This window comes from Plecotus auritus, assembly GCF_963455305.1.
Source record: "Plecotus auritus genome assembly, chromosome: 2".
Lineage (NCBI taxonomy): Eukaryota > Metazoa > Chordata > Mammalia > Chiroptera > Vespertilionidae > Plecotus > Plecotus auritus.
In genome coordinates this window covers 185051944-185065452 of record NC_137771.1, presented here as the reverse complement: position 1 = coordinate 185065452, position 13509 = coordinate 185051944, and the positions used below count along the sequence as shown (strand labels likewise).

General features: G+C 45.1%; 1 protein-coding gene across 1 annotated transcript; it reads right to left on the bottom strand.

Moving 5' to 3' along the window:
* Nucleotides 1-12215: 12215 nt before the first annotated feature.
* On the bottom strand, nucleotides 12216-13263 carry LOC308241293 (trafficking protein particle complex subunit 12-like; the record flags this gene model as incomplete). The annotated part of the gene is given in 4 exon segments (XM_080654701.1): nucleotides 12216-12473; nucleotides 12475-12499; nucleotides 12501-13138; nucleotides 13174-13263. Coding segments are annotated over 4 exon segments (1011 nt in total).
* Nucleotides 13264-13509: the final 246 nt, after the last annotated feature.

Here is a 13509-nt window from a genome sequence, read left to right as displayed (position 1 = left end):
CAAGAGGGCACCCCATCCATTCACCTTTAGGCAACTGCATTACCTCAGAGAGTCCTTCGCCTTCCTAAAAAACCAAAAAGCAACCCTAAAACAATAACAAAACCCAAGGAGAGCCCATCCTGGGCAGAAGATTTTAGTGTCTCAAATCAGGTGCTGGTAAGATTTAAAATTGGGTCAGTCAAGCCTTCTATGTGGTAGAGGGTTTGACTGGGCCTCTGAGCTTCTCCTGGGAAAGAGATGGAAGGTAATACACAGGGGCTCTGCTGCCAGAGGAGAGAGGGGGTGGTTCTGATACATCTGTTTTTTGAAGTGTCCTTCACATGCAGTCCTCCACTTGGCGCTTTCTACTTGTGAGCATCTTTAGGCTTTCTGCGGTGACACCCCTGTGCCATCTTTTACTTGCCACAGCCACATTTTGGTGTCTGGTGAGGGATAGCCATGTGGGTTGTGACATGGTGGCGCTGCTGGCAGCTAGCAGCCACCAGTTTGCTTTGGGCCTGTCAGCTGGAGCAGTGTCTGTGTAGGTATTTGAGTAGTTTACGGCAATGACTTCAGAATGGTAATTTCAAACTCTGCCTCAGATCCTGAGACGTGTGAAAGGGCCTCCAGGCAGCAGGAGAACATGTGTGTGTGTGTGTGTGTGTGTGTGTGTGTGTGTGTGTGTGCGCGCGCGCGCGCGCTGTGAAGAGTGAACAGCCCAGGTGCTTGTTGGGAGTGGGTAGTCCAGAGCCCCCCACTCAACTTCCACCTAGGCTGCTGCACTTCTCAGAAAGAAGAGTCGGTGGCTTTCTAAAGAGTTTCAGACAACTGTTTTATTGCATGTCACCCTTAGCCTTTATGAAAACAATGGCAAGTAGGCGCACAAAAGTGTGGCACTTTTTGTTGTTGTTAATCCTCACCCGAGGATATTTTTCCATTTCAGAGAGAGTGGAAGGGAGAGGGAGACAGAGAGAGAGAGAGAAACATCAATGTGAGAGAGACACACTTGAACCAGATTGAACTGAAGTACATGCCCAGAATCAAATCAGGGACCCTTCTGTCCACAGGCTGACGCTCCATTCACTGAGCCAAACCGGCCAGGGCAAAAGTGTGACCCTTCTGACACAATGAGAGTGACGAAGGGGGTGTCTCATAAAGTAATAGGATTAAGACCTGGAGGGGGTTCAGCAGGCATACTGGAAGGGACACATTTTCGCTCATCAGATTTTTGGTCAGTCAGAGATGAAATGTGAAGGAAAAAACAGAATATGTATGGAATACTGGAAATATACTGTTAAGGATGGCAAAAGGGAGGGATTTTTTTGTGACTCTTAATGATTATAAAGTTCTGAGAATGAAGCCACCCTTTTAATATTGTTTGGCTCTAATATATGCTTTCATGGATCAAGGGGGCTGCCAGGATTATTTTTGCTCACCATAAAAGTAAATATTTGTGAATAATTATAGTAATACACAAATGTGTGGGGAAGAAAGAAAAATTCACCTGTTAGAAAGATAGAATTCCAACCCCTGCATAATCGCTATTAATAACTCACTGAGTATTTTTCTGAGTTTTAGTTTGCCCAGCCCCAGCCCTGCCCCTACTCTGGGTCCTGCCCCTGCAGCACCTCTGTCCCCACTTGTGGAGTGGCTGTGATGCCTGTCCTTGCCCCAGCTGAGGGTATTCGTGTGATAACCTCTGGAGCTGGAGCACATGTAAGTCTGCACAAATAAGGAAAGCCGGAGATTGCATTTAAGGGAAATCTGACCCTTTGTATTTAAATTGGCAGGGGATGCAAAACCCCAGAAATTTGGAAAAAATTTTCACCAACTCAGAGAAGTTGGCAGATGGGTTGGTATTCAGTGATTTGATTTTCAGGGCATTGACTGGAGTCCACCAGTGGGGTTCCAGCTCCTCAGCGGAGGGATGTTGGGTAGGCCTCGAGGTTGTCTGGTCCTTATGTGGGCAGCAGAGGTTGGCTAGTGGAGCTGTAGTTTGAAAATCTCACTGAACACCTCCTAAAGAAGCACCACGCAGAAAACACCACGCAGAAAACACAAATGGGGTCCTGAAACCGCTCAGGAAAGGGGTTCATGGGAGAGAAGGGGGGCAAGGAAAGATGACAGGGGTGGGTACCTGATGGACCTGCCCTGGAAAGGCTCTAGATGCTGGAGGACAAAAGATGCCTCATTCTCCCACCCCCACCCCTTTTCAGCAGCTCCTGCAGCTGGAACCAGATCAACCCCAGGTGTCTTCCCAGGGGAGCAGGAAGCCCACCTGGGGAGTGGCCCAGCACTTCTCCTTCTGACCCATCTCCTCCCAGGTCCCAGGAGGTCTAAGTCAGATTTACTTTCAGGACTCATCCCCCTTCTCCCCTTGACACAAACATTACTGCACTTGCTGGCTGATGCCTGAAATTCCTTTAGAAGAGTTTTTTTCCTTCCACAACTGGAAGATGGGAGTTTTAAAATGCAAACAACAGGTTAAGATAGTAGGTCATCTGCTAAAGTATAACCTATCAGTCAACAAATGCAAATGACTATTGTCAGATTCTCTTTCTTTTGACAAGGGTGGAGTTAGGAAAAAGGTAGAGGATGGGCATCGGAAGGAAGGGTGAGGAGGTAGGGAAATGGGAACGCACAGACAGCCTTCCAGGCAGGGACATTGACGAGTGCCGGGCTGTTACCTTCCAGACCTCCACGAGGAATAGTTGCTGTGTGAGATGGAATTTCTGTCCTGCACATCTGTGCACTCTCCCAGCTTAGCGGGAACTCGGCCACTCAGACATATGATTCACATCAACTATGTTTTTCCTGACTTTCAGAGTTTTTTTTTTTTTAAGAAAGGCTGACGTTATTATGAAGGAACTTTTTTCTCATAGGTTTCAACTGAGGTATCACTTAGGTTCCAAATGAGGTACCACTGGGAATGGCACCAGGGAAGAACTTCAGATGTAGTTTTTTGTTTTTGTTTTTTGTTTTTTTTTTAAATATACTTTATTGATTTTTTACAGAGAGGAAGGGAGAGGGAGAGAGAGTTAGAAAGATAGATGAGAGAGAAACATCGATCAGCTGCCTCCTGCACACCTCCTACTGGGGATGTGCCCACAACCAAGGTGTATGCCCTTGACCAGAATCGAACCTGGTACCTTTCAGTCCACAGGCCGATGCTCTACCCACTGAGCAAAACCGGTTAGACAGATGTATTTTTTTTATATATATATATTTTTATTGATTTCAGAGAGGAAGGGAGAAGGAAAGAGAGGTAGAAGCATCAATGATGAGAGAGAATCACTGATCGGCTGCCTCCTGAAAGTCCCACACTGGGAACTGAGCCCACAACCTGGGCATGTGCCCTGACCAGGAATCAAACCGTGACCTTCTGGTTCATAGGTGGATACTCAACCACTGAGCCACACCGGCTGGGCCAGAGGTAGTTTTAAATTTCCCCAGCCCTCCTCCAGAGTTAGGTGAACGAGGGAACTTCCTGAGAGGGATTAAAAAAGTAGTGTTTTATTTTCGTCTGGTAACAAATTTAATTAATTTTTATTGGAAAAAAGTTTTGGCAAACAGAAAAGGGTAAAGTGAAGAAATTTAATGTCAATTACCTAATAAAATTAAAACACCACCTCATTAATAATCCTCATTTAACTTTGATTTCCCTCCTAACCTTTTTCTGAACATTGATATACCATGATTTATCTGAAAATTTCAGATGGTTATTTCTAGTGAACCATCTTTTTAAATTATAAAAGTAATGTTTTTTTTTTTTTTAATATTTTATTGATTTCTTACAGAGAGGAAAGGGAGAGGATAGATAGTTAGAAACATCGATGAGAGAGAAACATCGATCAGCTGCCTCCTGCACACCTCCCACTGGGGATGTGCCCGCAACCCAGGTACATGCCCTTAACCGGAATCGAACCCGGGACCCTTCAGTCCGCAGGCCGACGCTCTATCCACTGAGCCAAACCGGTCAGGGCAAAAGTAATGTTTGCATAATGTAGAAAATCTGGTTAAAGAAAAAAATCCAGAATTTGTTTTTGCAGAGAATACAAAGTTTTTTGAGATATTTTCTTCCTCTTGTGTGTTTTGTTGAGTTTATCCTGTGTTTATAGTTTTATATCCTTCTTTTCTCTGCTTGGCCCTATCATCACATATCTCATGAGCTTTTGCCATGGATTGTTGGGGTTTTAAGAGACACTTTTTCCACACATCGGTGAAGCCAGACGCAGAGGCAGAGGGGTAAGCTGAACCCCGCAGCCTGAGTGCGGGCGTGGGATAAACTTGGCCCTCGGTCTGGTGGGATAATGGCAGGGCAGATACGTGGCGACAGCGCCTGGGATAAAGAAGGAATGAGTTTGGACACCTAAGATGAACCACAGTCTGAAGCAGTGGGGAGCCATGAAGATGCTGGCAAGTGGCAGTTAGAGGGAGTCACAGATGTGCCTCCAGGGGGGGAGGGGCTGTCCCCCTGAGATCAGGCAAAAGCTGCTCCAAAGCTTGGACGAGCTCTCTCCACATAGCTGTGGTTACCTTAATAGTTTGCAACGTGTGTATTCATTTTGGTTGCCAAGAAGACTCAGCTGAGTGGATTTGGGCTCAGGAGATAACATTTTGTGAGAAGAAGGGAGGCAGTTGTTGGGGATGGTGGTGGAGACGGGCCTGAGGAGCAAGAAAAGGCTGCTTTGCTAGAGACCCTCGTGGTCAATTGACCTCTATTGCCTCAGTTTACTTACTTGTAAAAACTTCCCAGGAACATGGCATGTCTTGAACCAGCAGCAGCTTAGTACAGTGGTTTGAATCCAGGGCCTGACACTTAAAAAAAATTTGAGATAACATTGATTAGTAACATTATATAAGTTTCAGGTGTACAACATTCTAATTTGATATCTGGGTATAGCATGCTCCCCACCTAAAGTCTTATTTTCATCCATTACCAAACACTTGACCACCTTTAGCCATTTCACGCTCCCCCATCCTCTTTCCCTCTGGTAACCACCAATCTTTTGTCTGTATCTATGAGTTTGTTTTGTTTTGTTAGTTCATTTTTTTTCTGTTTTATATTCCACCTATGAATGAAATCACAGTTTATCCTCTTTCCACTGACTTATTTCACTTAGCATAACATCCTCAAGGTCCATCCATGTTGTCATGAATGGCAATATTTCATCATTGCTATGGCTGAGATATGTTCCATTACCTAGATATATCTATATCTGTATCTATATCTATCATCCATATCTATATCACATCTACTTTTTTTATATTTTTATTGATTTCAGAGAGGAAGGTAGAGGAAGAGAGAGATAGAAACATCAATGATGAGAGAGAATCATTGATTGGCTGCCTCCTGCACGCCCCCCACTGGGGATCGAGCTTGCAACTCCAGGCATGTGCCCTTGATCGGAATCAAACCTGGGACCCTTTGGTCCACAATCTGACGCTCTATCCACTGAGCCAAACCAGCTAGGGCTATTACATCTTCTTTATCCAATCATCTGTTGATGGACACTTAGGTGGCTTCCATATCTTCCACTGCAGCGCTATTGTAAATAGTGCTGCAGTGAACATAGGGTTACATATATCTTTTGAACTAGTGTTTTCATATTCTTCAGATAAATACCCAAAGAGGAATTGCTGGATATATGGTAGTTCTATTCTTAATTTTTTGAGGAAACGCTATACTGTTTTCCATAGAGGCTGCAACAACTTATAATCCCACCAACAGTGTACAAGAGTTCCCTTTTCTCCACATTCTCACAGACACTTGTTATTTCTCATCTTTTTGATAATAGCCATTATGATGGGTGTAAGGTGATTGATACTTCATTGTGGTTTTGACTTGCATTTCCCTAATAATTAGTGATGTTGAACATCTTTTCATGTGCCTGTTGACCATCTGTATGTCTTCCTTGGGAAAATATCTATTCAGATCCTTTGCCCATTTTTTAAAAAATTGGGTTGTTTGTTTTTTTATTGTTGAGTTGTATGACTTTTTAAATATATTTTGGATATAACTCCTTTTTGGGAATATCATTTGCAAATATCTTCTTTCATTCCAAGGCCTGACATTTTTTGGCTGTGTGGTCTTAGGCAAGTCATTTGACATATTTGAGCCTCAGTTTCCTGCAAAATGGTGATAATAATGGTTCTCTGTATGATTGTTATAAGGACTATAGAAAAGGCATTTGCAGTCCTGGCTGGTTAGAGAGTTGTCCCAATACACCAAGGTTGGAGGTTTCATCCCCGGTCAGGGCACATATAAGAATCAACCAATAAATACACAAGTAAGTGAAACAAATAAATGCTTCTCTCTTTCTCTCTCTCTCAAATCAATAAATGAACAATTGTAAAAAATAAAAAGAAAAAAAAGATATGTAACATGCTTAGCATAGAGTTGACACTCAGTGACATCACTATAATTAGACCTGATTGGGATGGGATTCGTTAGGGAGGTATAAAGTGCTATGCAGGTCCATGGAAGGGTGAGGTTATTCTGGGGTAGAGGAAATGGAGTGCTAAGGCCTCTATTGTGTGATAGGACAGACATTATTACTGCCTTTCTACTGTCAAAGAGAGTCTTTCGTAGCCAGTCTAATCCTCACCCTCCTTTCCCAGCCCAGAGAGGAAACATTCTTTCTTGCTGGGAGTGAGGCTAAGCCAATCTACCTAATCAAGTGGTGAGAGAGATGGGGTGCGGGGGCAGGGCTCTGGGGCTGGAGAAGTGTGCAGCAGCAATGTGAATAAGAGGGAAGTAGCCATGAGAGCAAAGAGGCTCTAACAGGTTGCTGTGGATGTGTTTATAGGTCTCCTTTAATATTTTGCAAGATATGAATAAAAATAGAATTCTTTATTAGTGGTAAAATATATAGGGTGTCCAAAAATGTATATATACACATTGAATAAGTATAAAGTCACTATTTTATTAAAATACATTTCATTTTCAAAATTGAGCTATCAGCTGTTAAAGTGTATATACATTTTGGGGGGCACCCTGTGTATATAACATAAAATTAACCATTTAAACCATTTTTAGGTGTATAATTCAGTGGCATTAAGTATATTTACCGGTACAGTGTTGTGCAACAATTACCACTATCCATTTCTAGAACTTTTTCATCATCCCAAACAGAAACTTTGAACCCATTAAACAATAACTAACTCCCCATTCTCCTTCCAGCCCCTGGTAACTTTTATCATACTTTCAGTCTCTTTGAATTTGCCTATTCCAGGCACCTAGTAGAAGTGGGATCAGAGAATATTGGCCCTCTGTGTTGGGCTTATTTCACCCCTCATAATATTTTCGAGGTTTATCTATGTAGTAGCATGTATCAGAATTTCATGCTTTTAAGCCTGAATAATATTTTATTGTATGTATATTTCACATTTTGTTTACCATTCACCTGTTGATTGATATTTGGGTTGTTTCCACTTTTTGGCTATTATGAATAATGCTACCATGAACTCTGGGGTACAAGTATCTGAGTCCCTGCTTTGAATTCTTTGCATATTTACTCCGAAGCAGCATAGCTGGCTTATATGGCAATTCTCTGTTTAACTTCGGTTGTGCATCTTTTGTTCTTATTATGTTTCTCAAGTCTTACAATTCTGTTATAGCCCTCCCTTTATTTCATGCCAGTGATTTGTTGGAGAAACTAGATTATCTCTACAAAATGATCCACATTCTAGGTTTATTAATTTATGTATGTATGTATGTATGTATGTATGTATGTATGTATGTATTGGCTCCTCGTAGTGCCATATAATTTGTTCCTGTGTCCCCTATGTTCCTGAAAACTGAAAGTTAAATATAGAGTCTTGATTGGATGCTGGTTCAAGTTTTCCACAGGAATATTTCATAGGAGTGTTCTGAATCTCCTGTTGGGTCATATCAGGAGGCACGAATTGTGCTTTTTAAACATAAATCTGAGAATGAACCGCCCAGCTATCTAGGCTTTTAGGATTAGATTTCTTGGAGCTGAATTTCATGGGGGAAGGAAGTAACAGTCAGTGGCTACAGGGCTGCTTCTTCAGGTTTTTCTGGGGAGAGTGTCCCCTCTCCCACCCAAGCAGCCCTCAGGACCTGGTCTGGCCCAGGGCTCTGAGGTGAAGCTTCTGGAACCTCAGAGCTTTAGTAGCTCACCAGGTGGGGCTGGGGGAGATTTGCACCCTGGCCAGAAGGAGAAAGTAAAGGGTGGGAAGTCAAGGCCCTATGCTTATCTTATCTCTGGGCTTTGTACACAGCTGATGCCCAGGGAATGTTGGTCTGTAGTGATGTTGGTCTGTAGTGATGACGGTCTACCCTTTACTTTCACTATGTACCTAGTGAAAAGAAAACATGTTTTCACAAAACTCTGCACATGAATGTTTATGGAAGCTTTGTTAATAACTGTGAACAGGAGAAACCAAGATGGCGGCATACGTAAGCACCTAAACTGCTGCCTTGCACAACAATTTCAAAACTACAACTAAAAGACAGAACGGACACCATCCAGAACCACAGGAAAGCTGGCTGAGTGAAAATTCTACAACTAGAAGGAAAGAGAAAAGCTCACAGAGAATTGGAGGTATGGCAAAGGGTCTTTGTGTGCGCAGAGAGGAAGGGCGGCTGAGAGCCTGGCTGACTTTCTCTGGCGGAAGGGGGAAGGAAGCCCCCAACCACACTGAACCCCAGTTCTGACTGCACTGAACCCCAGTTCCGGGCGAGCCCCTGGGGACCCACGCTCTTACTGGGGGAGTCTGGACTCTCAGGTGGAGACTCGGGAGCTGGGGAAGGCAGAAGTCTGAAGGCGCGCGTGCCAGTGCGCACAAAGGCTGCGGAGGTTGCCACAGGCTTTCCCTAGTGGAAGGGAGTCGGAGGCTCCTGACTGCACTGGGCCCCAGTTCTGACTGCACTGAACCCCGGTTCCAGGTGAGCCCCTGGGGACCCACGCTCTTGTGGGGGGAGTCTGGACTCTCGGGCGGAGACTTGGGAGCCGGGGAAGGCAGAGGTCTGAAGGCGCGCACGTGCGCGCAAGGGCAAGGCTGACGGGAAGCCAAGACTGAGACTCCACCCCATCCAAGCTGAGCACGAGGCTATTGCAATTTGGCAAGTCTAATCCTATAAAGCTGTCTCCAGCACCGAACTTCTCCCAGCATAGACACAGCTGATCCTTACAGCCAACTGGCCTGGAGGTCAATTCTTCCCAGTGATACCAACAACAATCAAGACTTAATTACAACAAGGCTGTACACACAGTCCACAAAGGGGTGCACCAAGAGTGTCCACCTCAGGTTAACTGGGGAGGCAGACCCACTGGGCCATATTGGAAACCTAGCACACAAATCTACCTTACCAACTCAGGGAAGCAGTGAAAATGCGGCGTTAAAGAATCAGATCACAAATGAAAGAAATGGAGGAAAACAAACGACTGGATATAGAATTCAAAACCACGGTTATAAGGCTTTTCAAGAATATCCTAGAAAAGGCCGATAAATATGACGAGACCCTCGAAGATATGAAAAAGGACCAACTAGAAATTAAACATACACTGACTGAAATAAAAAATATTATACAGAGACCCAAAAACAGACTAGAGGAACACAAAAATCAAGTCAAAGAATTGAAATACAAAGAAGCAAAAAACACTCAACCGAAAAAGCAAAAAGCAAAAAAAAAAAATCCAAAAAGTCGAAGATGGTGTAAGAAGACTCTGGGACAACTTTAAGCGTACCAACATCAGAATTATGGGGGTGCCAGAAGAAGAGAGAGAGTAAGATACTGAAAACCTATTTGAAGAAATAATGACCGAAAACTTCCCCCACCTGGTGAAAAAAATAGACTTACAAGTCCAGAAAGCGTACAGAACCCCACACAAAAGGAATCCAAAGAGGACCACACCAAGACACATCATAATTAAAATGCCAAGAGCAAAAGACAAAGAGAGAATATTAAAAGCAGCAAGAGAAAAACAGTTAGTTACCTATAAGGGAGCACCCATACGACTGTCAGCTGATTTCTCAACAGAAACTATGCAGGCCAGACGGGAGTGGCAAGAAATTTTCAATGTGATGAATAGCAAGAACCTACAACCAAGATTACTCTACCCAGCAAAGCTATCATTCAGAATTGAAGGGCAGATAAAGAGCTTCACAGATAAGAAAAAGCTAAAGGCGTTCATCACCACCAAACCAGTATTATATGAAATGCTGAAAGGTATTCTTAAAGAAGAGGAAGAAGAAAAAAGTAAAGATAAAAATTATGAACAACAAATACGTATCTATCAACAAGTGAACCTAAAAATCAAGTGAATTAAAAACCTGAGGAACAGAATAATCTGGTGAATATAATAGAATCAGGGGCATAGAAAGGGAGTTGACTGATAATTCTCAGGGGGAAAGGGGTATGGGGGGTTCATGAAGAGACTGGACAAAAATCACACACCTATGGATAAGGACAGTGGGGGGGAGGTAAGGGCAGAAGGTGGGGTGGGAACTGGGTGGAGGGGAACTATGGGGGGAAAAAGGAGAAACAATTGTAATAATCTGAATAAAGGTTTATTAAAAAAAAAAAAGAAAAGGGCTCTGAGATAAAAAATAAATAAATTTAACCTGTAAAAAAAAAAAAAATAACTGTGAACAACCCAAAGGTTTTCAGCAGATGAACAGATGAACAAACTATGCTGCAACTGTCAGTGAAACAAAACCACTAGGCAATAAACAATAATGAACTACTAAGACACACAGCAACGTGGATGCATCTCAAGTTCATTACGCTCAGTGAAAAAAGCTAACTCAAAAGTATGATTCTATTCATATGGTATTCTAGAAAAGGCAAAACTATATGGATAGAAAAGAGATCAGTGTTTTCAGGGACTGGGGCTGAGGAAGAGGTTGACTACACAGGAGCACAGGAGAATTTTGGAATAATGGGAAATTCTACATCTTGATTGTAGTGGTGTTTACATGATTATAGACATTTATCAAAAGTTCTCAGAACTGAATTCTAGAGAGGGTAAATTTTATCACATGTAACATATACCTTAATACAAACTGGGGGAGGGGGGATAGTAGTGTAGTGATTACTTGTCATTTTGAGGCCGCCAATCAAATCTCCCAATCCTATTAGCTCCCAGATCACCAGGATCACCAGTTCAGAGATCACCCACAGCCTCCCAGTTCTCCACTCAGAGAAGTCTTGATAAAAGGCATAGCCACAGTCCCCTGTATAAACCAGAGACCATTTATCCCTCTCTCGGGGACAGCTGTGAGTGGGCAGGTGAGTTGGACTCAACCAATTGGATATCCTCTCCTGGGCTGTGACCAAAGGTTTGAGGATGGTGGCAGGTAAATTCCGTTGTGTCAACGGCAGCAGCTTGTGGATAGATGGTCCTGTGCTGAGACCTTGACATTCTTACTGCTCTCAAGAACATCCCTGCTTCCTCCTCCTTATCATACCAATTCCCATTTTGCTTACAATGGCTAGGATAAGTTTCTGTTATTTGTAAGTCATGAAACTCTATGATACAAATAGAGTAAGAGCAGGTAGAAAGGAGGAGAAGGGAAAAAAATAGAAGTATCAATGGGGAAAGAAGAAGACGGAGAAGAGGAAGATAAGGACTAAGTAATGAATCCAGACAAACCCACACTGGGGAGGCCAGTCATTGGTACAGGGGAGGTGTCTATCCTTGGTCCTGATAGTGCCACATTTCAGGCAGTGGTGTCTGGTTCCCCCACTGTAGTACTTTGTGGAGGTGGTGATATGTGTGTGGGGTTGTTGTGGCAGATGTGCGAATGTGCTCATTCTGTCCTTACTGGTTTGGGGTAATAATACAATGAATGACAACAACTATTATTTATTACATGCCTACACTGTACCATGCATTCTTTTTTTTTATTTTTTATTTTTTTTTTCTACGTGGGAACTGTTTATATTACACCTTCCTGCTTTCCTCTGAGGACATTCAGAACTAACAAACCAAGCAGCCCAGCCTCCAGGAATAAGAAGCATGGGGACCCAGAGTGTCCTACAGACTCTGTCCATGCACCACCCAAGGCACGTTCACCCCGAACCCACGGACGGTGCAGAGCTGGGGGTCCAGCTGGCGGCAGCTGAACGAACTGCCCAACACCTGGCCTTGGCCCCGGACCAGGGTGGCGCGCTCCGACCCCAGTCCGCGAGGCCCAACGGGACCCGCCAGCCCCGCCCCAGGTTGGCTCCCGTGCGCAGTTTCCAGGAGCCAGAGCCGGCGGGGCTAGGCCAGCCTGAGGCACTGCGTGTTGAAGCTGTCGCCCTCGCGGCCTGCGACCGCCTCGAGCAGCGCCTGCTTTTTCTGTGGGCTGCGGGAGGACTGGAGCTCGTACATGGCGGTCAGGCTGAAGAGCATGCTCTCCTGCAGGGAGTGCCCAGGCTCCTGCTGCACCAGGGCCTCCAGCTGCCGCAGCGAGTCCTTGAGCCGGCCCAGGTACAGCAGACGCACGGCAGCGTTGTTGTTGGCCACTGCATTTGTGGGTGTCAATCCTTAAGATCTCTGTGATCCCTGTGGGCTTCTGCAAAGTTATTCTGACCAAGGTGAAGGAAAGCTCTGTTCATTAGCACCATCATCTTCCCCTGCGGCCCACCGAGCTTCTGCGTCACTCTCTCCACGTCCTGAAAGTACTTCTCAGCCGTTTTTATGTCTCCAATCTGGAGGAAGATGCGGCCGATGCCGCTGAGCAGCTGCGGCTCCTGCTCTGGGTGGACCTGGATGACGGAGCGGTAGGCGTCCACGGCCAGCACATAGTCCTTCATCAGGAGCAGGCAGTTGGCCATGGAGCAGGTTACCTGGCCCAGGCGGGACCGCCACAGCTGCACGGAGGCTTGCCTGTTCTCAGGCGAGATGCTGCTCATGCTGCTGTCCTCGCCCAGGCCTTGCTCCAGGTGGGCCAGGATCTGGCTGCAGACAGCCTTCACCCGGTGCAGCCGGTCCAGTGACTCCTGCGGGTTCCCCAGGTACTGCTGCAGCTCCGCGTGCAGGATGCGCATGGAGAAGGGGACCATGGAGCCCCTGCGTCCCGGGTACACGTGCGGGTAGAGGTCGCGCTGGTCCAGGCTCCCGAAGGGCTCCAACTCCAGCTCCGCGTTCTGGAACAGGCCCAGCTTCACCAGCAGCGCCAGCAGTGTGTCAACAGAGCTTTCCTTCACCTTGGTCAGAATAACTTCACCAGCAGCACGAACCACAGCTGCGGCGAGTCTGCCGTGTGGCTGGTGGGCAGCCCGCTCTTGCCGTAGCCTTGGCCGTGGGCTGTGAGGAGGCGCCCCATGCATTCTTTTAAAAAAAAGATTTTAAATAGATTTTTAGAGAGAGGGAAGGAATCATCAATCGGCTGTCTCCTGCAATCTTTCAGTGCACAGGATGACGCCCAACCAACGGAACCACACTGGCCAGGGCTGTGACATGCATTCTTAATTTCATCCATAATGCCCTGGGGTAGGTACTATTGTTCCCACTTTATAGAAGAGGAAACTGAGGCTTAAGAGATTAGTCAAGGTGTACAAAGACACACTGA